This window comes from Onthophagus taurus, chromosome 7 (assembly GCF_036711975.1).
Source record: "Onthophagus taurus isolate NC chromosome 7, IU_Otau_3.0, whole genome shotgun sequence".
In the NCBI taxonomy this organism is placed as follows: domain Eukaryota; kingdom Metazoa; phylum Arthropoda; class Insecta; order Coleoptera; family Scarabaeidae; genus Onthophagus; species Onthophagus taurus.
Window position 1 is genome coordinate 10,690,932 of NC_091972.1, and position 23,563 is coordinate 10,714,494.

The window sequence follows — 23,563 nt, forward strand, 5'->3', positions numbered from 1 at the left end:
CATTTGGTCATCAAGTAATGTTTCGTTAATTAGTTTATCAGCAAACATTAGCTGTTGTTGATTTAACTTCCTTAAATTAACAGCGTAGCTCTTTGCCATTATCAAAAACTCATCGTCTTCAGCTTCCAAATAACGCGCAGCCTTTGAAAGCAGATCATGTGATGAAGCTTTCGCTTTCTGTTAGGTTGTATATATATATTACCAGTGGGTGTAGGTCCTGAAGTTGATGGGGAAGATGGAGCTACCTATAAGAAAAATATAAATATTTGTTACCTAAAATGACTATTTAAATTAAATATTAACCAGTTATTTTAATTTTTGATTTCAGCTTCCTCAGAGTGAACAAAAGTGGAAACAAGTCGCTCACGATTTCGAAGAAAAGTGGCAATTTCCGCACTGCCTTGGCGCAGTTGACGGAAAGCACATTGAGATTAAAAAACCAGCGAATTGCGGCTCTCGTTACATCAATTATAAGGGAAGTTTCAGCGTTGTGTTGATGGCAATAGTCGATGCAAACTACAAAGTTTTGTTGGCTGATGTTGGAACAAACGGTAGAATTTCTGACAATCCAAAAAAGGTGAACTGAATATTCCACTTCCCCAGCATCTTCCGAGAAGTAACAAATCTGCTCCATATGTCTTTATTGGGGATGAGGCAGTTCAGTTACATGATAATTTCACGAAACCATTTTCTTTTTTCGTGCATAACCGGGAAAGACGTATTTTTTCAATCATTCAATTCAATCTTTCAATCATTTACTTTCTTCAACTATTTGCGAAAAACGGATCTTAGATTATTTATTTTCTTCACTACAGTATCACATGTTGCAGCAGGCACAAGAGGTTTCAGTTTTTCAATTAAAATGTCATATGCTGCCGCTTTCTTAACACGATTAGAATAAGATACGCATGTGGTATTAGATTTCTTCCGGTTTCAGCCAACCACATTATCACGTCAGATAGTTTATTTGACAAGTTGTAAGAACGTTTGGTTGAGTGTACCAGGTTTTCAAGACTATAGCTTAAATTTTAATACTATATTTAGCTGGTTAACTTGGAATATATTGCCTAAAGGAACATTTTCCTCGACAGGCCACTTGTTGTTTGTTAATTATACAGTATTGAGATAGAGAGTACTGCTGCTAGCAGTTAGAAGTGAAGATTTCAAAAATCTTTCTTATCGTAGCAAGTTTATTCAGAGGTCTGCGTTCACTCCCAGTAAACAAGAAACCTCTGTGAAACATTTCAATTTTAATGTACAGTGAATTAAATGAAACATCTTAGAACTACGTTTCATATACGTGACAGATACGATTTTTACGAAACGTATCTAAAGATATGTATCAAATACATTTCAGTAGAAATATTTATGAAATATCATTAAAATATGTAGCAGAAACATTTCATTTGAAACATTTCGCTACAAATGTGTCTGAAACATGTCTGGAATATCTTCAGCACTGCCTGTGAACGTATGTACAAACATTAATTAATGTTTGTAAACAGAACTAACCTAAGGTAACATTCCTTCACGGTTTAATTGACAGTTCAAAAGAAAACTTCACGCTGCAATTAATGTTTGTAAACAGAACTAACCTTACCTAACATTCCTTCACGGTTTAATTGGCATTTCAAAAGAAAACTTCACGCTATAATTAATGTTTGTAAACAAAACTAACCTTACTTAACATTCCTTCACGGTGTAATTGGCATTTCAAAAGAAAACTTCACGCTATAATTGGCATTACTAATTACTAAAGAAAACTTCACGCTATAATTAATGTTTGTAAACAGAACTAACCTTAAGTAACATTCCTTCAGGGTTTAATTGGCATTTCAAAAGAAAACTTCACGCTATAATTAATGTTTGTAAACAGAACTAACCTTACGTAACATTCCTTAAGGAATGTTAAAACATTTCAGAAATAATTCAAAACCGTTGTTGAAACATTTTAGTAATGTACCGTAATTGTCAACTGTATGTTGCAGAAACATTTCAATAGAAACGTTTCAATGAAACATAAAAAGGGCCGGGCATTAGCAGTTTCAGACACGTTTCACCTATGTTTCAGAAATATGTCGAAGAAACATTTCATGTTTCAATAATATGTATCAGAAATGTTTCTGAAACGCAAATTTGTTTACTGGGCTCCTTGTTGTGATATCATCAAACCTGATGTACTCTAACAATAAATAGAACTATTTCAGTAATCCAAGATTTTTTATCATTATCGTTTCCTAACTTATTCAGAAGATCTCTTAGAGCCGCCACCAATTCATTCTATAAGTATCCATTTTGACACATCTGATTTGAATTGAAATTTTGAAATTCAACAATACAATTACAGAAACTAATAAATGCTCCGATGTCAAATACTATGTAAAACCTATCTAGACTTGAATTTTTTGATAAACTACTATGCGAAGTTACTCTGGGTATAGAAAAAAGAATTTGTGGCTCTGTTATTCCTGATATATTTACAACTACGCAACAATAACTTATTGCCTAGTAAGTTTTTCGTCTTAATAATCATATGATAAAACCATACCTGAAAAATCAGACATAGATAATCCAAGATAATCCGATTATATCGCGTATGAAGAATGTCTGAATCTGCGTTTGCTTTACTTTCGCAAACATTCAGAATATTTCATTTCCTTATAATGAGTAAGTCTAAACCAATGTTTCAATAAATAATGTAACATGCTGTTTGCGCAACATGTAATAATATTTGCAGAAATTTACACCAAATATATAACCAAGAAATAGAAATCCTCGCGAATAACATGTTTTCTATTACAAGACTAGTAGAGTTTGCTATTGTCAAAGACTTTAAAATTTAAAATAAAAAAGAAAGAACATAAAAATCAATAGAAATAAATAGAAAAGAACAATATTTAAAATTTAAGATTAGTTTAAAAAGTATTTCAATACCTCTCAATCTTCAGTAGAATGGCAAGGAGGTAGCTTGTGGAGAGGCATAATACAGACTCTTTAGCCGCTTCAGAAACTCACAGTTTATAAGTATCTGGATGTCATGGACACAACTCACATATCCAGTGGAAATCGAAACGTAGTAACAGCTACATATTTTTTCGATGTTTAACAATAATTCGCAAAAATCTTTTGAGGAACTCGCTCGAATCTTGCAGTTACTGCGACGGAATACTGCTTCAGATACGCTACACACATTGAAACTTCAAGAACATATATCAAGATCTAAGTAATTACTATTTATTTTAGATTTAAGTTATTAAAAAAAAAATTGTTATAATAATGAACTATCACTATAAACAAAACGTGAATTGTTTTCATTCAGATTAAATTAGACATAATTCAGTAATAATATCTAATTTTTTTAAAAACTATTTCAACCGGATGCGTATCCGGGTTACCGTTTACATTCAATTTAAATTGATTTAGAAACAAGCGAAGAGTATTTAATAACTTGTCAGTTCACAAACGCTTTAAATCTGAACTCGTTATTTTAATCCTTCTCCATTCATTTTTCCTATATCCTTTGATTTCTATTATAAAATGAATCCTGAATACATTGAACAACTCAGTAACAGTTGGTGGCCTTATATAATATCATTTTTTATAGTTGTAATTTCAGTAATTCGGTAAGTTTTAATTTTTACCCCTTATTTACTATTAATTATTACTTTTTTTAATAGAAATTATATGGGTGGCCCACAGTGTCCATCAAAAACACGTATGGATGGGAAAACTGTGTTAATAACAGGTGCTTCTGGAGGAATAGGTTTTGAAACTGCGAAAGAATTAGCCGCTCGAGGTGCAACCGTTATTTTAACTTGTCGCAATTTTGAAAACGGTCAAAAAGCAACTGCAAAAATAAAAAGGTACTGTCGACAAGCGAAAATTGATGTAAAACTATTAGATGTATCCGATATGAGCGCTATTCGACGATTTTCTGTTTTAATGAAACAAAACTATAAAAAAATCGACGTGCTTATTAACAACGCTGGGATTGTTTTTCACCCTTTTAAATGGACTTCAGAAGGTTTTGAATTAACTTTAGCCACAAATTATTTAGGACCGTTTTTATTAACGCATATGTTGCTACCTTTATTAAAAAAATCGGATAACGGACGAATAATTAATTTAACTTCAGTCGCACATTCTTCAGGACGAATTAATTTGAACGATATGAATTTGGAAAAAAGGTTTCTCGAAAGGGACGCTTTTAGTCAAAGCAAATTAGCTTTGATTTTATTTACAAGACATGTTGCAAAGATATTAAAAGGTATTTAATTAAAAAGAATTCGGTGGGACGATTTAAATTTATCTTTTTTTAGATACGCGAGTAACAATAAATTGTGTTAATCCTGGAATTGTTAGAAACACTAAACATTTAAAAAATTCTCCTTTTGGAGCTGGATTTATGGCAAAAGTTTCAACGTATCCTTGGGTTTGGTTATTTTTAAAAACACCCAAACAAGGTGCTCAAACTGTTATTTTTGCTGCTACAGACCCGATTTTAATGAATGTTACTGGAGAATATTTAAGGTAAAGTTAGAATCATTTAAGGTTAATTAATTTTGTTTGATTCTTATATATTTTTTTAAATATTGATAATAGTGATTGTGAAATAAGGGAACCTGGATATACAGCCCAAAATGCTTACATAGCTGAACAACTCTATGATAAAACTTGTTCAATGTTACAAATGGAGAAAAAATTAATATCTGAGTTGGGATCACAAATGTATTAATTAAAATATCTTGTACATTGTAAAATAAACATTTAAATGTTTAATCTTGTCCATTTTTCACTAACAGCCCATAACCAAACGCTCATATCATCATCTTGAGCTTTCTGACTTACTTCAGCCTCCTTTTGGTCACTAAAATAATGTTTAAATTATTAATACAAGTCTGAAATTATTTTATATTTAACTTACGCAAAATATTTGCCACTAACACCTTCTAATTCAGGATCTAAAGCTGCATATATTGTTGTTTGTGCTCCTTGTCGAGGTCCTTTTACAAAAGGCCAAACGAATGGTTTTATTAATATTGTTGCTAACCAACTGTTGAAGAAACTCATGTGTCTAATTAATTCGGTATCAACAATTCCAGGATGAAGAGAGTTTACTGTAACTTTTGTTCCAGTTAATTTTTTACTTAATTCTTTTGTAAATAAAATATTTGCTAATTTGCTTTGTGCATATGCTTTATAAGGTTCATAGTTTTTCTCACTATTTAAATCTTCTTTATTTATTTCTCCTCTTTTGTGTGCTACACTAGAAACATTAATGATTCTGCTAGGTTCTGAAGATTTCAACATATCCAATAATAAGTTTGTAAGAAGGAAATGGCCTAAATGATTCACACCAAACTGCATTTCAAAACCATCCGAAGTTTTTGAATCTTTGGGAGTTCTCATTACCCCAGCATTATTTATTAAAATATGTAAATGATCTTGTTCCTTTTTAAAATTATCTACAAATTCTCTGATTGATTTTAACGAAGATAAATCACATTTTCTACAGTAAACATATTTATTTTTGGTGTCAACAACAATTTCTTCTCTTGTCTAAAAAATTCATTTAAAGTAAAATAATTTTTAAGAATATTAATAGTTACTTTTTCACATCTTCTCATATCTCGGCAAGCCATATAAACCTTTGCGCCTCTCCTTGCTAATTCCCATGCTGTCTCTTTACCGATACCTGTATTAGCTCCAGTAACAATAACTACTTTATCGTTTGCTCTTACATCTTTTCTATATTGCATTCCACCGAGTATTTCTCTAAATTAAATTAATGTTTGAGGTTAGAATCTTTTATGAATCAATAAGAAGTAACGTACTTTATTAAACAAGCCAAACCAAACGTTCCAGCAATTCCACTTAAATAAATAATCGGTTTAGGGAAATTTTTTACCATTTTAAACTATTTTTTTGAGGATCTTAGGTAACATAACCCTACTTTCTATTAAAAGTCAAATGTGACATTTTCGATTAGCGCCATCTTTTGCTGATGTTCCAAAGCATATTTTAATTTATAAATAATTTAAAAGATATAAAAATAACGTTTTATTAAGTTAAAATATTAAAAACTAAACTAATAAATACAATTTTTTTAAATGTGTCTCTCTTGCTTTTTTAATAATTGTTGAATTTCTTCTAAAGTTTTTCCTCGAGTTTCTGGTACAATAAAATAACAAACAACAACACCAATAAAACAACAAATCGAAAAAAATGCGAAAGGAACATACAATCCAAATCCACTAATTAATAAATGAAATAGCTTTGTTGTAACCATAAGTAATAAAGCGAAAATTACATTCATTGTACTCGAAGTGTGACCTCGCATATTTGTAGGAAATAATTCGCCAACTAAAAGAACAGGAACCAATCCTAGTCCGATTGAAAAGACGATAACGTAAGCTACGAGGCCGACTATTGGAAACCAAGTAAAAGAGGACATCTCGGTTGTAGTTTCTCTTTGAAGGTAAAAATAAATTGCTTCTGCAAGAAGAGTAACACCAGATCCTAAACAAGAAATGACCATGGAACGATTTCTTCCAATTTTCTCGATAAACATTGGTGCAGAGATGCTTGCAATAGCTAAGATTGCGTTAAAAATCATCGCTGAGTGACCTTCGTTAATATCTTGAGTCGCTTCTTTGAATATGTATTGATTATAAACCGAGAAAGCCGCTATTCCACTAAACATTTGAATAATTCGTGTTAAAACAACTATAATAAGCGCTTTTCTATTACTATTCTCCAAAAATAAATCTTTATATTTCCCTGGATCTGAAAATTGTCTTCTTACATCCGCTGTTATTTGATCTAATTCTTCGGAAACATCGTCCAGTCCTCTTAACCATTTTAACGATTTTTCGGCTGAGACCAAATCATCTTTCATTACGTAAAAATAGGGAGTGTCAGGTGCAAAAATGAAACAAGCAAAAAAAATTACTGGTGCCACACTTAAAATGTATGCAGTCGTTGGAATTGTGCAATAATATCCAATACCATTAACAACAAACTGTCCGAGAAAAACTGAAATCATCATTGCGTTTCCCCATGTTCCTCTAATACTAGGACTTGCGACTTCCGCTATATAAATTGGTAAACTTCCAAACATAAAAACATCAGATAATCCGAAAAAAACTCGTGATAAATAAAACATCCAAATCGTTTTCGCGCTTGCTATCAATGCTAAAGAAATTATATGAAACCCTGCGATTGATAGTAATGTTTTTTTACGTCCAAATTTATCCAAGAGTACTCCAAAAAATGGACTGAAAATTATCGTTACAATCGGCGGGATTACTGATAAATAAGAGGCATCTGTTAACGTTATGTTGTCATAATCTGATATTAATTTTGGAATCGCTGGTGATGGCCAATTGAACAGCATTGCACAACTAAACGAAGACATGGCAGCTGAAAAGAAAAACTTGTATCAATTTGTAAATTAGTTTATAAAACAATAACGTTTTAATTGTTATTAATTAAATGGAAATTAGATGCATATAAGTAGAAAACCGCAACCATCAAGGTTGTTTAAGAATATTCAGGGTCGGATTTGAATATAAAAACTGTTTGATTATCTTAATATATTATTTATTTTATAACTTATTTAGCAGCAACTTATCAAAACCAAAAATGGTAGTATAACTGTGGTCAAATTTATGTAGTTCTCCAAAACAATGTCAAATGTGAAAGATATGAAGAGTTATAAGTTATAAGTACGAAGGCATTCACGGTCGGTGTTAAAGACCTGTTTCTAAAAATCCTCCAATTGATATCAGAAAAAAGAAGGACGAGGTGGAAATGGCCAACAATTGATATCAAAAATCTAAAAAAATCCTATAATACAAACAGCTCCGATTAGAAATTAAGACTGTAGTTAGGCCAGAAATAATAAACTAAAGGCTTTACAAATCGCAGACTATATGGAAAAGATATTTCAACCTAATGCAGAAAACGCTGGATACCGGCCCATTATCATGTATCAATGGAGAGGAAAGCAGAGTAATACCACTCGCCTCTACAGCTGAAAGCATAAAGAAAATCAAGTCCAATACTGAGAAAAAAGCTCCTGGTTTCGACCATAACCGGCCGAATCCTGAATGAGCTTCCAAGAAAAGTAATTAAAGTAACTAACCTGGTTACTGCTTCATTCTGACTATAGTATGTGCCGCAGCTGTGGAAAGTCGCTGAAGTGTTATGATCCCTAACTAAACGGGGGAAGTCACCTCATAATCGGCTAATATAATGCTGATAATGTCCAAATTGTTACTTAAAAGGTTATCATCGAAAAAAACATATCATTTCAGATCATCAATTGAGTTCAGAAATCAACATCCCACAAAAGATGAGATCCACAGTTTTATGAAGTATATTATGAAATATATTTGTATGAAGGTAGATGGTCTTCACTGGAATGGAATTTGTAACCGACACCTGATAAATTACATGTAGGTGGCAGAATAGTACTGATGTTGTAGGAATACCAATGAAGTGCTTCAATTTATATGGGTAGTTATTTTACCTCTATATCACTTTTGGATAACGGGACGGAGCTATAAGAAAGAAAGGTAAGTGAAATCAGTGAAAGACAAAACAGATTATTTGAAATCAGATAACTGGAATATGATTCTTATGTTTTGTGCATTTTTAATCGTTTGCAACCAATTTTTATCGCATTTTCAGAAATGATGAAAATTTTTCACTTTCTGGATTTTAATTTTTCTTCTGTGTTCCCAAAGTATCATATATATCATATCTAGTATGGTACATATCTCCTTCCTTACCTGTTCTTACTAAAAAGTATCAAAGGTAAAACAAAAAAGTTAATCCGACCCTGTTTCCTCTACTTAAATTAAATTAGCAGTTAAATACGAACGTTTCTATATTTCTACATGTCATTAACCTCAATGGATTATCTTTAATTGCCCATTAAGATAAATAGTATAAAATGCTTAACTTACCGGATGATATTGCATAAATTTGTCTCCATTTCTTCATTGGCGGTTTATGAATATCCCCACCGCCCGTATCTAAATTAAAATCCTCCTCGGTTTTATCCATTTTTTTAGAGTTCTATAATCGTCGATGGTTGGAATAGTACTGTGTTGACATTCTTAACTTACCAGTTGGGTTTCTCAACGAACTAAGTGGTGGAATTGTTGCAATTTCCACTCTAATTGAGTTTGAATTCGTGATCGCATTTATTCAACAATTCTTTCAAGGCTATTTCAGGTGTCGTTAATGAAATCATTTAAATAACTCGATTAAAGAAATTAATTTACATAAAGGAGAGAAAGGTAGGTTATGAACAATAAGTGTTTTTATTCTTTTTATTAGACTGGTTTATTTACATTTTTCACACCGCTTAATATTTCTTGAATTTCTTCCAATGTTTTCCCTTTCGTTTCCGGAACGTATAAATAAGATAAGATAATACTTAAATAAGAAAATATTGCGAACATTCCGAACGAAGCGAATAAACCACAATTTGTGGTGAGTAATTGAAACACTTTTGTCGTTATTGTTATGTAAATGCAATAGATTATTGTTAAAATTCCGGTTGCTTTACCTCTGATGCTCGTTGAAAACATTTCGCTTAAAAGTAACATGGGTGTTAAACCCATTCCAAGACAAAATACAATAACGTACAAAATCATCCCTGCGATTGGAAACCAAGAAATATTAGTTAAATTTAAAGATGTTTCTTGTTTTAAATAGAAATAAACTGATTCAGCTGTCAAACAAAGAGCACAGCCGGTTGATGATATAACCATCGATTTTTTTCTTCCCAATTTATCGCAAATTATTGAGCCAAAAAATGCAAAAATAGTAAGACTTGCTGTGTAAATTATTGATGAAATTCCACGATCCATTTCAGGCATACCTTCCTGAAAAATTAATTGCGTATAAACCGCAAAAGCAGAAATTCCAGACATTTGTTGTATTCCCCTAGTTAAAGTGACTAATAAAACGGCTTTTCTATTAGTTTTATTACTAAAACAATCTTTAAAAGATGTTTTTGCTGAAATTAATTTTTGAACATCATCAGAAATTCGATTTAATTCTTCTGAAACGTTATCACTTCTTCTTAGTTGCTTCAAAGATTTTTCAGCTTGTTCTTTTTTACCTTTCATTAAATAGAAATAAGGCGTTTCGGGCATTGTTAAAAACAACGCCAAGAATGAAATCGGAATAGTTACAAGAATATAAGCAGCTATTTTCATATCAAAATAATAACCAATTGTATTCATTATTAATTGTCCTAGAAAAATTCCAAATCCCATTGCATTTCCCCAAGTTCCTCTTACTTTAGGAGTTGTTACTTCCGCTATGTAAACGGGTAAAACACCAAACATAGCCGCATCTGCTATTCCAAAAAAAATTCTTGAAAGATAAAAAATGTAAATATCCTCTCCTAACATTATGCATATCCAAGAACAAATATGGCAAACTCCTATGGCTAAAAGTGGATATTTTCTGCCGTAATTTTCGGTTAATATTGAACAGAACGGGCTGACTAGAATGGTTACTATCGGTGGTATAACTGTTAAATATGATGCTAAATCTATGTTGATGTTTGGAAATTCGTTTGAAATTAAAATTGGGATTGTCGGTGATGTCCAAGTGAATAATATTGATGCACTTAATGATGAAATTGCAGCTAAAAATGGAAATTATATAAGTTTATAAATTAGTTTAACTTAAATCGACAGACCTGAACATACAGCTAAAATTTGAAACCATTCTTTTGTTGAGTTTTGATCCAGACAGTTTTTATCTTGAAAAGATTCCCCCTCATTAAGTTTTAAACCACAATCTTCATTGTATCTTTTATTATGTTCGTCGTTCGTATTCTTATCTTTATCATTTCCTTCAAATTTTCTGTTATTATCCATTTTTTTAAAATTTATTAACTTCTCGTGTTTACGACCATTAAGAAACTGGAATATGATATCTTAAACTTCTAGTTGAACATAACAATGTTCCAATACTCAATTAATAAATATTAAAACTTATTGCATAACAAGTCTTTTACAAATAATTTACATTTACAGTGCGTTTTCAAGGATGATTTGAACGACTTGCGTATGTGATAAAAAGGGTTGTTAACTTTAATAATAGTTATGAAATAATTATTATTAATTATATAAGTATTAATATGATTTCATTTTTATTAAATTTGTGTACTTACTACTAATATTGTAGTGGTATCTTAAAGTACTTACGTTTTATTGCTTATTGATTAAACTGATTTAGATATTTTAGAATATTGTGTCACTTTGTCAGTAAAACTGTTAAAAAATACTGTATTATAAAATCTACACTTATCATGGTTAATTTTCCAAATGAGATAACGAATTCGTTAGTTCTTTTAATAACAACGTTTAAAAAACTGCGGTCATAACGATGTTTTGTCGAGAGATTATGTTGCTATGTCTTCTGTAAACGCAACGTATGATTTATTTGCAGCTTTTATGTCAGAAATGAGTTGACGGAAATTATTAAATCTTTTTTTTAATGCATTCCATTATTGTATATAAAATTTATTTAAATATATTTTTCATGAAATGGATTGAAATAATAAACGCTTTAAAAGAAAACATATTTTGCTTAAAAGTTCATGGTTGCACTCGAATTTAGTGTTGCTTTTCTCAAATTTTACTCTGTGACTTATAAATTGTGAACTTATACGAATATTTAAAAAAAAAGTAGCTTAATTGTATATTAATTAAGTTAATTAAGTCTGCATCTTCAAAAACTGTACCAAGATTAAAAAGTAACCTCATGAATTACATAAATTATTATTTCCACAATTTTGGATTGGGGCCAAATTGAAATTAAAATCCATGTTGGGGAAAATAATTATTATTACATTGAACTAAGATAAAATACGCTGATGAAAGACTTTCTAAATATCCGCAGACGCATTAAGAGTTTTTGTTTTAGCACATATACAGCAGATTCTTCATAGTGTGCATTCTCCATATTTGAAATATTCTCTTGTGCATTTATATAGAATATAGGATATGTAGAAATACCTACCATAATTTTGTTTTAGTGTTAGGCATTGTTTTAAAATATTCACAAGTAAACATAATTAATTAAAAAAATGCTTTGAACAGGTTTTTTTTCTGCGCTCTATTGATTGTTTGTTCAATTGATTGAACATATTGGGTGGAATGGGAGATACATAGCGAATGGGAGTATCTTATTTTTTCAACAACTACTTGAAAAGAAAGCTACTACGGCATTCTTTAAAACGGTAGAAGGGTTTTTAACGGTCCTTAAGATGTCGTGGAGACTAAAATGCAAAAAGGTGAAATGGTCACAAAATATCACAACAAAATATCGAAAGCTATATATTAGTTAAAATAAAAATAGGTCAAGTACTAACCGTCAAGATCAATTGTTCAGGTGATATATAAAATTGTAATTGAAATTTTACGATTAATTTGCAGCTATTATAAAACAACTATTATTTGTAAAATTGCTACCTATAACAAAAACGTCTGAAGTATTTTGCATATTCCTTCGGAACCAGATGAAATACACAGAAAATGAGTCAATATTATTGCCTAGCTTGCAAAGATGAATTTGTGTCAGAAAAACGTGGTAAGTAATAAGTCACATTACTTGACTTAATTTTCAGTATAAATATTAACTAAAACGACAATGACTCGCATTACATTATTTCTTCTATTGTTTGACAAATATAAATAAAATAAAAAATAAATTAACTTAAAGCAGTATTTGATTATTACTTTCAAAATGATATTACTATCTGTTGCGAAATTCACTTTTATTGTGTAATTTTCCAAAGTAGAGATTTTAATGTATTCTTCTAATACAAAGCAATATAATGCGGCAGCGTTAATATGTATCATAGACTAAATTGGGTTTTTATAACTGAGTTTTCGGCGAGAGATTAAACTTTTCGCTATCATATCTCACTCGCAAACAACGATGACTGGTAAATATTTTGAAAGACGTATGTATATAACTGAGATTAAGAACTTAGAATGGAGCAATATTTCTTCGGATTTCTATGATAACACATAGAATTATTTTGTTAATTTAGTTATATAATTTATTTAAAATTTATTAAGTAATAATAAGATGGTTGAGGTGATTTGTGAGAAAATTGATGAAAAAAAGTCGTCGAAAGATGTTTCAAAAGCGAAAGATTTTCCTCAAGTTCGTGCCATGATGACTGGTAAATAAAAATATAATATAAAAAAAAAAAATTTTTTTGATTTATTTATATTTTTAGCTGCTATTGCGATGGTAAGCGCTGGTACATTATTCACGTGGCCTTCACCATCAGTTCCAAAACTACAAGAAGCACCTTATAATTTTACCATTGAAGAACTTTCATATTTAACGGTCATCCCGCCTATAGCCATGGTAATTTTCAGTCCAATTTATTGTTGGTTATTGGATAACTTCAGTAGAAAATATACTTTATTTTCAAGTGGATTTTTCCACATAGCATCGTGGATTTTAATTTATTTCGCCGATGATATTTGGATATTTTACGGTTCGAGATTTGTATGTGGTATAGCAGATGCTTGTTGTTTCGCTTCAATGCCCGCCTACATAGCGGAAGTAGCAACACCGCGAATCCGAGGACTTTACGGAAACGCTATGATGGTTCTTATGTTTATTGGACAATTTTTAATAAATTGCATCGGTTATTACACCAGTATTAAAACAACGGCTTTATGCATGATGGTGTTTCCGATTACGTTTCTTTTCTTATTCGCATCGATGCCGGAATCGCCATATTTTTGTATTATGAAAGGCCGAGAAGAAGACGCAAGAAAAAGTCTTCAACGTTTGCGAGGAATTGAAAACGTGGATGTAGAATATGAACAAATTTTTAAAGATGTTTCTAGGCAAATGACGGAAACAACTCGATACGTTGATTTATGGTCAATAAAAAGTAATAGGAAAGCTGTTATTATTGCAAATCTTGCAAGGGCTTTTCAACAATTCAGTGGGATTTCTGCTTTAATGGTTTATTCTCAATACATTTTTAATTTAAGTGGTGGGAATATTTCCGGTGGGCATGCAGCTATGTTATTTAACGGAATTTTAGCATTCATTAATTTATTTGCTAACGTAATTAGTGATGGATTGGGTAGAAAAAAATCAATGATTTTTTCTTGTATTGGATGTGGATTGGGGTTATTAGGAGAATCGATTTATTTCTATTTTAACGAATACACAAATGTCGATACAGAAGTAGCATCTTGGTTTCCAGTTGTCGGATTGATTATTTACATCATTATTTTTACGTTTGGATTGGGGATTGTGCCAACATTACTTCTTGGAGAATTATTCAATACAAGTATAAGAGGAAAAGCTGCTTTGGTTACAAATTGTTTATTTGCGATTCAACTTTGTGGTATAAGCAAATTGTTTCAAATTTTAATGACAGGCTTTGGATTAACGGTGCCGTTCTTTTTCTTTACCGTTTGCTGTTTTCTCGGAGGGATTGCTTCGTATTTTGTTATACCGGAGACGAAAGGAAAAACTTTGGAGCAAATCCAGCAAATGTTAAAGTAGATGATTTTATGTTTCTTTATTGTGATTGTAATTTCTTCTGTGATTCTTTATTGTAATTTTTTTTAAAGTTTAAAAGTACACAGAAAATGAGTCAATATTATTACCTAGCTTGCAAAGATGAATTTCTGACAGAAAAACGTGGTAAGTAATAAGTCACATTACTTGACTTAATTTTCTGTATAAATATTAACTAAAACGACAATGACTCGCATTACATTATTTCTTCTATTGTTTGACAAATATAAATGAAATAAAAAATAAATTAACTTAAAGCACTATTTGATTATTATTTTTAAAATGATATTACTATCTGTTATGAAATTCACTTTTATTGTGTAATTTTCCAAAGTAGAGATTTTAATGTATTCGTCTAATACAATGCAATATAATGCGGCAGCGTTAATCTATCATAGACTAAATTGGGTTTTTATAACTGAGTTTTCGACGAGAGATTAAACTTTTCGCTATCATATCTGACTCGCAAACAACGATGACTGATAAATATTTTGAAAGACGAGTGTATATAACTGAGATTAAGAACTTAGAATAGAGCAATATTTCTTCGGATTTCTATGATAACACATAGAACTATTTTGTTAATTTAGTTATATAATTTATTTAAAATTTATTAAGTAATAATAAGATGGATGAGGTGATTTGTGAGAAAATTGATGAAAAAAAGTCATCGAATGATGTTTCAAAAGCGAAAGATTTTCCTCAAATTCGTGCCATGATGACTGGTAAATAAAAATATAATATAAGTAATAAAAATTGTTTTGATTTATTTATATTTTTAGCTGCTATTACTATGTTAAGCGCTGGTACATTATTCACGTGGACTTCACCATCAGTTCCAAAACTACAAGAAGCACCTTATAACTTTACCATTGAAGAACTTTCATATTTAACGGTCATCCCGCCTATAGCCATGGTAATTTTCAGCCCAATTTATTGTTGGTTATTGGATAACTTCAGTAGAAAATATACTTTATTTTCAAGTGGATTTTTCCACATAGCATCGTGGATTTTAATTTATTTCGCCGATAATATTTGGATATTTTACTGTTCAAGATTTGTATGTGGTATAGCAGATGCTTGTTGTTTCGCTTCAATGCCCGCCTACATAGCGGAAGTAGCAAGACCACGAATCCGAGGACTTTACGGAAACGCTATGATGGTTCTTATGTTTATTGGACAATTTTTAGTTAATTGCATCGGTTATTACACCAGTATTAAAACAACGGCTTTATGTATGATGGTGTTTCCGATTACGTTTCTTATCTTATTCGCATCGCTGCCGGAATCGCCATATTTTTGTGTTATGAAAGGCCGAGAAGAAGACGCAAGAAAAAGTCTTCAACGTTTACGAGGAATTGAAAACGTGGATGCGGAATATGAACAAATTTTTAAAGATGTTTCCAGGCAAATGACAGAAACAACTCGATACGTTGATTTATGGTCAATAAAAAGTAATAGGAAAGCTGTTATTATTGCAAATCTTGCAAGGGCTATTCAACAATTCAGTGGGATTTTTGCTTTAATGCTTTATTCTCAATACATTTTTAATTTAAGTGGTGGGAATATTTCCGGTGGGCATGCAGCTATGTTATTTAACGGAATTTTAGCTTTCATTAATTTATTTGCTAACGTTATTAGTGATGGATTGGGTAGAAAAAAATCAATGATTTTTTCTTGCATTGGATGTGGATTGGTGTTATTAGGAGAATCGATTTATTTCTATTTTCACGAATACACAAATGTCGATACAGAAGTAGCATCTTGGTTTCCAGTTGTCGGATTGATTATTTACATCATTATTTTTACGTTTGGATTAGGGATTGTGCCAACATTACTTCTTGGAGAATTATTCAATACAAGTATAAGAGGAAAAGCTGCTTTGGTTACAAATTGTTTCTTTGCGATTCAACTTTGTGGTGTAAGCAAATTGTTTCAAATTTTAATGACAGGTTTCGGATTAACGGTACCGTTCTTTTTCTTCACCGTTTGCTGTTTTCTCGGAGGGGTTGCTTCGTATTTTGTTATACCGGAGACGAAAGGAAAAACTTTGGAGCAAATCCAGCAAATGTTAAAGTAGATGATTTTATGTATCTTTATTGTGATTTTATTGTAATTTGTTTTTAAGTTTTAAAAGTATTATTTATATTTTTATAAAATAAAAAACAGAAAAGAGTTTTAGTTCCTAATCCTACATAATTTGGTGATGATGTTAATTTTTTTGTGCCTCAAAATGCTTAAGCATCATCAGCTAGAAAGTTTTATACGTTTAAAAATTATTCCAATAATTAAAAAATGGTGAAATTAAGTGATGAAATTTTTATTCTTGAACTTGGCGATAACAACAACAATTTATAGTATTTATTCAGTTAAACAAATAGGAACATACATGAATTGATGTACACTGTGTTTACTTAATAGTAATAAAAAGAGTAATGAATCTTGTGAAACAATTACTATTGTTAATAATTTTTTCGTGAGAAAGCACAATCTTTATTGAATTTTAATAATTAACAAATAAATAAAAGAAATATATCACATAAATGTTTTAAACTCCTTACAAACAATCTTAATCAGATCCTTTAAGCATTTGTTGAATTTCCTCCAAAGTTTTTCCAGTGGTATCCGGAACCATAAAATAACAAGCGATTGCCCCTAATAATGTACAAATTGCATAAATCGTAAAAGGAACGAACAAGCTAAAATTTGTCATCAATATTTGAAAGATCTTCGGGAAAACCATTAAATACATCGCAAATATCATATTTGAAATAGTCATAGCTTTCTTTTTGATGCTTGCGGAAAATATTTCACCTAATATTAAATTAGGTATTGGACTTAATCCGATTGCTGCTAAACAAACGTAAACCACCAAACCAAGAACTGGAAACCAACTTATTGAAGAAACGTCAATGCTTGTGTGTAAATCGAGAAAAAAATAAATTGATTCGCTTAATAAAGCTAACCCACAACCGATTGATGAATAAACCATAGCCATTTTCTTTCCTAATTTAGTTGTGAAAAATCTTGAATAAAAATTAGTAACTGTTAAAAAAGCTGTAAAAATCATAGTAGCTACTCCACTTGAAATATCACCACCGGCTTGTTGAAAAAGATGTTGAGCATACACCGCAAAGGTCCCCATTCCAGAAACTTGTTGAACCATCCTGGTTATATTGGCTATATAAATCGCTTTTCGATTACTTTTTGTCATAAAAAGATCTTTAAAGGTACCCGATTCGGATAATTGTCTTTCCATGTCTTTCTTTAATTGTTCTAATTCCGGATCGACGTTTTCGATTCGTCTCAAAAAGTTTAAAGATTTTCTTGCCCCCTGATAGTCTTTCTTCATAATACAATAATATGGAGATTCTGGCATGAAAATGAAAGTCACCAAGAATAATAGCGGTAAACTGAGCATTGTGCAAGCTGTTAATTGGATATCCACGTAATATCCCACACAGTTTATTATAAATTGTCCTCCAAAAATCATAATCATTAAAATATTTCCAAAACCGTCTCTAACGTTTGGTACAGATACTTCGGCTATGTAAACGGGTAAAACGGAAAAATAACAAGCGTCTGCTATTCCAGAAAATACTTTTGTTATATAAATACAAATTAAATTTTTTGAAAATATTAAAAGAAGCCAGGCGACTATTAAAGCGACACCAGCGTGTAGTAAAGATTGTTTCCTTCCAACAACATCCATTAATTTACTATAAATTGGTGAGAATATAAACATTGCTATTGGTTCAATCAATGGAATGTAAGAAGCTTGTTCTATACTTAAACCATAATCGGGTTCAAGAAGTTTAGGAATTGATGGTGAAGCCCATGCAAATTGTGTTGCACCAGCCATAATCGAAAGAGCAGCTAAAAATAAACAATTTTATTATTTCAGTCATGTATTATGTTAAATTGTGCAATATTTCTAAATTTATTCTGTTTGTCAAAAATTCCTTTTAATAATTTCATTTAATTTAAATAATGTTACGTGCTTAATTACCTGTAGTACAAGCTACATATTGTGGCCATTGTTTTGGTTTATCAACTTCTTGTATTTTTAATTCACCAACAATCATATTTAAAGAATTACTAAACTACGCTGAAAAGCCATACAGTTGAACTGAGGTTGGTGTATTTTTGGCAACAGATATCTTTAGACGTTACAAAACGCAAAACGTCTTATTCTACTATCTACAGATAAAACATTTTTTATTTAACTTCTGTTTTTCATGTTATTCATAAATAAAGTGATTCAATGAACTACTCAAGTCGCAGAGTTTATTACATAACATGAGATTAATTAATTTTTTTATACTTCTAATTATTTAGTGTTAAAAAAAGTTTTAGATAATGAATGTTTAAGAATATGTTTTAGAATATGCTTTTTAAAGTATTTTAAGACAAATTTTTGTATTAGGTTGCGTTAGAAATATTATCAATTTTGCTACGTTTTAAACATTTAAACAATTCCCATTGTTTCCTTTCTTTTATTTTTATCTCTGGTCGAATTATTTTATTATTATGAACGCTTTCTGGAAAAATCGTTAAAGCGGGTTCATTTAATATTTCCCGCTATATTTAAAGAAATATGACGTCATTATTGTTTCTTTCAAGGATCAACTTTTATCTTTTACAAATGATGTGGTTTGTTTAGGTGCTATATTATAGAGTTATGATGAATTTCGTAGTATATCAGTGCAAATATGTATATAATATGTTCTCAAGGAAGAAAACAATAAATCATAATTGGCTTCTATGTACAGAAAATTTAATAGATGAACCGAAAATACGATGTGCGAGAAGCCCTAAAGGAAACCCGAAATGGAAAAGCAGCAGGCGAAGATAACAACCATCAGAAGAAACTAGAAAAAGAGGGAACTTAAGAGATGGGCTTGGAATACTGAAAAATACTCCAAAATTGGGAGAAGAACATAACCGTGCCAATCCATAAAAAGGGAGAAACGTTGAAAATTACAGGGAACCAGTTTCTAATACAGATAGATGACTTGATGAAGAGCAAACGGCATATAAATCACATATGTATAAACCTTCTGAGCCATAATAGAGAATACAGTTTTCCGAAATAAGGATATATACCATTAGTAGCCTTCTTATATCAAATAGTAGTTGTTGACCTTGTACTGGGGCAACATAACTATATGGTATGCATTAAAACAAGTTAAAAATCAAACAAGACCCACGAGATTGCGAACTCAGATCTGCACGCAATATTTTGTATACGCAGCCGATGTTCTACTAATTTGAGGCAAAGAAATATCCAAATGTGGAAAATCCGCCTACAGGAGTATGGACTGACAATACCCAGGAAGAGATTAAATAGAAGTAGAAATAGTTGGTCAACGACTAATGTTACTTGAAAAATAGGAATATTTGGAAATGATTAATAAACAAGGCAAGATAAATCAAGACAGCAACAGAGTAGCAAAAGAAAGCCAGTCTAGCCTATTACCATATAAATAATACGCTGGCATGTATGAACGAACTAAGTACTAAAGCAAAATTACATCTATACAAAACCATCTATCAGACAGTATCGAAAATAGGAGCAGCAGAGATGAAGTATCTGCAAAAAATAGTAGGAAAACCAGAAGAGAAAGAGAGAGTACGAAAGAAGAGCGTCAAAGAAACGAAACTTAAGAGCTCTAGTGGAAGATAAAATGTTTAATATGAAACCAGAAGGAAAAGGAAAACAGGGTAGACCAAAAATCCAGTGGGAACAAATAATAGAGGAAGTTGCGTTCAGAAATCTTTCACACAATCAGACTTGTCTTTAGAGAAAATAGTAAATTTTTAAAAATTTAAAAAATATTAAAAAAGTTTTAGTTTCTAATTCTACACAATTTGCTGATGTTAATATTTGTGTTATTTTTGTTGTAGCTAGAAAGTTGAATAAGTCTAAACATTATTCCAAGGATTAAAAAAATGGTGAAATCAAGTGACGGAATTTTTATTCTTGAACTTGGTGATAACAACAAAAATTTATAATATTTATTCAGTTAAACAAATAGGAACATACATAAATTGATGTACATAGTGTTTACTTAATTGTGATAAAAAAGAGAATGAAAATTGTGGAACAATTACTATTGTTAATAATTCTTTTGTGAGAAAGTACAATCTTTATTGAATTTTAATAATTAAAAAATAAATAAATACATCACATAAATGCTTTAAACTCCTTACAAACAATTTTAATCAGATCCTTTAAGCATTTGTTGAATTTCCTCCAAAGTTTTTCCAGTGGTATCAGGAACCATAAAATAACACGCAATTGCCCCTAATAATGTACAAACTGCATAAATCGTAAAAGGAACGAACAAGCTAAAATTTGTCATCAATAATTGAAAAATCTTTGGGAAAGCCATTAAATATATGGCAAATATCATATTTGAAATAGTCATAGCTTTCTTTTTGATGCTTGCGGAAAATATTTCACCTAATATTACATTTGGTATTGGACCTAATCCGATTGCTGTTAAACAAACGTAAACAACTAAACCAAGAACTGGAAACCAACTTATTGAAGAAACGTCAATGCTTGTGTGTAAATCGAGAAAAAAATATATTGATTCGCTTAATAAAGCTAACCCACAACCGATTGAGGAATAAACCATAGCCATTTTCTTTCCTAATCTAGTTGTAAAAAATCTTGAATAAAAATTACTAACTGTTAAAAAAGCTGTAAAAATCATAGTAGCTACTCCACTTGAAATTTCACCACCGGCTTGTTGAAAAATAAGTTGAGCATACATAGCAAAAGTCCCCAAACCAGAAACTTGTTGAACCATCCTAGTTATATTGGCAATGTAAACCGCTTTTCGATTACTTTTTATCATAAAAAGATCTTTAAAAGTGCCCGATTCGGATAATTGTCTTTCGATATCTCTTTTTAATTGTTCTAATTCCGGGTCGACGTTTTCGATTCTTCTCAAAAATTTTAAAGATTTTCTTGCCCCCTGATAATCCTTCTTCATAATACAATAATATGGAGATTCTGGCATAAAAATGAAAGTCACCATGAATAATATAGGCAAACTGAGCATTATGCAAGCTGTTAGTTGGATATCCGCGTAATATCCCACACAGTTTATTATAAATTGTCCTCCAAAAAGCATAACCATTAAAATATTCCCAAAACCATCTCTAACGTTTGGTACAGATACTTCGGCTATGTAAACGGGTAAAATGGAAAGATAACAAGCGTCTGCTATTCCAGAAAATACTTTTGTTATATAAATACAAATTAAATTTTTTGAAAATATTAAAAAGAGCCAGGCGAGTATTAAAGCAACACCAGTGTGTAGTAAAGATTGTTTTCTTCCAACAACATCCATTAATTTACTATAAATTGGTGAAAATATAAACATTGCTATTGGTTCAATCAATGGAATGTAAGAAGCTTGTTCTATACTTAACCCATACTCGGGTTCGAGAAGTTTAGGAATTGATGGTGAGGCCCATGAAAATTGTGTTGCACCAGCCGTAATCGAAAGAGCAGCTAAAAATAAACAATTTTATTATTTCAGTAATGATTATGTTAAATTGTGCAATATTTTTAAATTAATCTTGTTTGCTAAAAATTCCTTTTAATAAATATTAAATGAAATTTAATTCAAATAATGTTAACTAATAAATTACCTGCTGTACAAGCTACATATTGTGGCCATTGTTTGGGTGTATCAACGTCTTGTATTTTTAATTCACCAACAATCATATTTAAAAAATTACTAAACTATGCTCAAAAGGCATACAGTTGAACTGAGGTTGGTGTATTTTTGGCAACAGATATCTTTAGACGTTATAAAACGAAAAACGTCTTATTCTGCTATCTAGAGATAAAACATTTTTTATAGTGTCATTTTTATTTATTACTATAACAGTGAGTTCCATAATTGGAAAATTCCTTTGAATCATTAGTAAATCATTGGCATTTTTTAAAAATAATTTTGATTGTCTGATCGAATTAAAAAGAAAAAAAAAGAAATATTTTGCTTAACCCATAACAGGGAACGTGTTTTCTAACCATTAATAACTGGTTTGTGAAATTAAACTATCGTAGCCGTAAATCTGAGAGTTTATTGCCGAAACTGTCGAGACGTTATTTATAACCGGTGATTTGAATCTGTGATCAATGGGCATTTTCCAAAAGGGCTTTAAATTACGCCTACCATCATGTATATGTATGTGTTCAATCTCGATACTCAAAAAAACCTATAGTATTTGTACGAGGCCGTAAATACTAAAGTTATTGCTTTTAAACATTGAAAAATCCTATTTTATTGATGAGTATAATTTAAAAAAGGAATAACGTATTTTATGAGCTAGCCCAGAATGATTTTTGAAATCAATCCCATTGGAAACTCGGAATAGAATAAGTAATGGTGAAATTCTAGCAAAAATTGAAAAATAAATCGAAAATCAATGCACGTCATGGGAAAAAGCATCCCCTAAGTCTATTTAGCTGCCACCTTTCGTGATCCCTAAAAGGTGCTTCGTCCGCTTCATTCACACCGTTGTCCAATTGCTGACGCGTATAGGAGACGAAAAGAACCTTTTCTTAGGACACTTGACCGGCTGACCCTTTCAGGATGTCTTTGAATCAAAATGGTCCTTAATGGGTTTCGTATTGTGACCGTTAAATTTCTTTGCCAACCCAGAGAGGATTGCGTTATGACACGCGAACTGTGCAAAAAATCCCAAGAGGAAAATACGAATTTTCTAAAAGGTTTTATTGCTACCTTTTAGAGATTGATTCCTTCCGAAAATAAAACTTTATTTCCAAGAACGAAAATAGATAGTATTGTATCTATTCCAAAAAGGTACAACAAAAGAAAGTTTTCCTTAAAAAAATACTTATTTATAAATTTCAAGTAAATATAATGTTGCGTTGGCGTAAACAAGGGAATTCAATCAAAAAATAATCAGAGAACGGTTGTAA

General features: G+C 30.8%; 7 protein-coding genes and 1 long non-coding RNA gene across 11 annotated transcripts; 4 read left to right on the forward strand and 4 right to left on the reverse strand.

Annotated features, from left to right (window-relative positions):
- The first annotated feature begins 3,446 nt into the window (after nucleotides 1-3,446).
- Nucleotides 3,447-4,779, forward strand: LOC111423856 (retinol dehydrogenase 12-like). The gene is made up of 4 exons (XM_023057239.2): nucleotides 3,447-3,623; nucleotides 3,678-4,267; nucleotides 4,320-4,530; nucleotides 4,603-4,779. The coding sequence occupies exons 1-4, from the start codon at nucleotides 3,538-3,540 to the stop codon at nucleotides 4,733-4,735; spliced, it is 1,020 nt and encodes a 339-aa protein (XP_022913007.2). The 5' UTR covers nucleotides 3,447-3,537; the 3' UTR covers nucleotides 4,736-4,779.
- On the reverse strand, nucleotides 4,715-6,001 carry LOC111423857 (retinol dehydrogenase 12-like). Its single transcript, XM_023057240.2, has 4 exons — nucleotides 5,835-6,001; nucleotides 5,610-5,775; nucleotides 4,925-5,559; nucleotides 4,715-4,867 (listed from the first exon to the last, which is right to left on the reverse strand). Exons 1-4 carry the CDS (start codon nucleotides 5,909-5,911, stop codon nucleotides 4,768-4,770), a joined length of 978 nt encoding a protein of 325 aa, XP_022913008.2. The 5' UTR covers nucleotides 5,912-6,001; the 3' UTR covers nucleotides 4,715-4,767.
- Nucleotides 6,002-6,047: 46 nt separating this feature from the next.
- Nucleotides 6,048-9,239, reverse strand: LOC111423882 (facilitated trehalose transporter Tret1-like). The gene is made up of 2 exons (XM_023057266.2): nucleotides 8,973-9,239; nucleotides 6,048-7,422 (listed from the first exon to the last, which is right to left on the reverse strand). Exons 1-2 carry the CDS (start codon nucleotides 9,070-9,072, stop codon nucleotides 6,107-6,109), a joined length of 1,416 nt encoding a protein of 471 aa, XP_022913034.2. The 5' UTR covers nucleotides 9,073-9,239; the 3' UTR covers nucleotides 6,048-6,106.
- Nucleotides 9,083-20,791, forward strand: LOC139430711 (uncharacterized). The gene is made up of 2 exons (XR_011641098.1): nucleotides 9,083-9,308; nucleotides 20,503-20,791. It is a non-coding gene; the product is annotated as an uncharacterized lncRNA (long non-coding RNA).
- Nucleotides 9,328-18,792, reverse strand: LOC111423881 (facilitated trehalose transporter Tret1-like). 4 transcript variants are annotated; one of them, XM_071197920.1, is made up of 3 exons: nucleotides 18,605-18,710; nucleotides 10,727-10,952; nucleotides 9,328-10,672 (listed from the first exon to the last, which is right to left on the reverse strand). In XM_071197920.1, exons 2-3 carry the CDS (start codon nucleotides 10,905-10,907, stop codon nucleotides 9,345-9,347), a joined length of 1,509 nt encoding a protein of 502 aa, XP_071054021.1. In that variant the 5' UTR covers nucleotides 10,908-10,952; nucleotides 18,605-18,710; the 3' UTR covers nucleotides 9,328-9,344. The 4 variants fall into 4 exon arrangements, with proteins under 4 accessions (XP_071054021.1, XP_022913033.2, XP_071054023.1 ...); XM_023057265.2 differs by lacking the exon at nucleotides 18,605-18,710 and adding an exon at nucleotides 11,238-13,126; XM_071197922.1 differs by lacking the exon at nucleotides 18,605-18,710 and having other exon boundaries at nucleotides 10,737-10,847.
- LOC111423884 (facilitated trehalose transporter Tret1-like) lies at nucleotides 12,873-14,856 on the forward strand. Its single transcript, XM_023057268.2, has 2 exons — nucleotides 12,873-13,225; nucleotides 13,283-14,856. The coding sequence occupies exons 1-2, from the start codon at nucleotides 13,129-13,131 to the stop codon at nucleotides 14,578-14,580; spliced, it is 1,395 nt and encodes a 464-aa protein (XP_022913036.1). The 5' UTR covers nucleotides 12,873-13,128; the 3' UTR covers nucleotides 14,581-14,856.
- LOC111423883 (facilitated trehalose transporter Tret1-like) lies at nucleotides 15,158-17,139 on the forward strand. Its single transcript, XM_023057267.2, has 2 exons — nucleotides 15,158-15,320; nucleotides 15,378-17,139. The coding sequence occupies exons 1-2, from the start codon at nucleotides 15,224-15,226 to the stop codon at nucleotides 16,673-16,675; spliced, it is 1,395 nt and encodes a 464-aa protein (XP_022913035.2). The 5' UTR covers nucleotides 15,158-15,223; the 3' UTR covers nucleotides 16,676-17,139.
- On the reverse strand, nucleotides 20,557-22,386 carry LOC111423871 (facilitated trehalose transporter Tret1-like). Its single transcript, XM_023057255.2, has 2 exons — nucleotides 22,264-22,386; nucleotides 20,557-22,123 (listed from the first exon to the last, which is right to left on the reverse strand). The coding sequence occupies exons 1-2, from the start codon at nucleotides 22,337-22,339 to the stop codon at nucleotides 20,817-20,819; spliced, it is 1,383 nt and encodes a 460-aa protein (XP_022913023.2). The 5' UTR covers nucleotides 22,340-22,386; the 3' UTR covers nucleotides 20,557-20,816.
- Nucleotides 22,387-23,563: the final 1,177 nt, after the last annotated feature.

Excerpts from the sequence above, each read along its gene's own strand:
- LOC111423856 (XM_023057239.2), top strand. The coding sequence starts at position 3,538 with ATGAATCCTGAATACATTGAACAACTCAGTAACAGTTGGTGGCCTTAT. Across the intron at positions 3,624-3,677 it reads GTTGTAATTTCAGTAATTCG|AAATTATATGGGTGGCCCAC; the intron begins GTAAGTTTTAAT and ends TTTTTTTAATAG. Across the intron at positions 4,531-4,602 it reads GTTACTGGAGAATATTTAAG|TGATTGTGAAATAAGGGAAC; the intron begins GTAAAGTTAGAA and ends TATTGATAATAG.
- LOC111423857 (XM_023057240.2), bottom strand. The coding sequence starts at position 5,911 with ATGGTAAAAAATTTCCCTAAACCGATTATTTATTTAAGTGGAATTGCT. Across the intron at positions 5,560-5,609 it reads ATATGAGAAGATGTGAAAAA|ACAAGAGAAGAAATTGTTGT; the intron begins GTAACTATTAAT and ends TGAATTTTTTAG. Across the intron at positions 4,868-4,924 it reads GTTAGTGGCAAATATTTTGC|TGACCAAAAGGAGGCTGAAG; the intron begins GTAAGTTAAATA and ends ACATTATTTTAG.
- LOC111423882 (XM_023057266.2), bottom strand. The coding sequence starts at position 9,072 with ATGGATAAAACCGAGGAGGATTTTAATTTAGATACGGGCGGTGGGGAT. Across the intron at positions 7,423-8,972 it reads AATTTATGCAATATCATCCG|CTGCCATGTCTTCGTTTAGT; the intron begins GTAAGTTAAGCA and ends TTTTCTTTTCAG.
- LOC111423881 (XM_071197920.1), bottom strand. The coding sequence starts at position 10,907 with ATGGATAATAACAGAAAATTTGAAGGAAATGATAAAGATAAGAATACG. Across the intron at positions 10,673-10,726 it reads AATTTTAGCTGTATGTTCAG|CTGCAATTTCATCATTAAGT; the intron begins GTCTGTCGATTT and ends TTCCATTTTTAG.
- LOC111423884 (XM_023057268.2), top strand. The coding sequence starts at position 13,129 with ATGGTTGAGGTGATTTGTGAGAAAATTGATGAAAAAAAGTCGTCGAAA. Across the intron at positions 13,226-13,282 it reads AGTTCGTGCCATGATGACTG|CTGCTATTGCGATGGTAAGC; the intron begins GTAAATAAAAAT and ends TTATATTTTTAG.
- LOC111423883 (XM_023057267.2), top strand. The coding sequence starts at position 15,224 with ATGGATGAGGTGATTTGTGAGAAAATTGATGAAAAAAAGTCATCGAAT. Across the intron at positions 15,321-15,377 it reads AATTCGTGCCATGATGACTG|CTGCTATTACTATGTTAAGC; the intron begins GTAAATAAAAAT and ends TTATATTTTTAG.
- LOC111423871 (XM_023057255.2), bottom strand. The coding sequence starts at position 22,339 with ATGATTGTTGGTGAATTAAAAATACAAGACGTTGATACACCCAAACAA. Across the intron at positions 22,124-22,263 it reads ATATGTAGCTTGTACAGCAG|CTGCTCTTTCGATTACGGCT; the intron begins GTAATTTATTAG and ends GTTTATTTTTAG.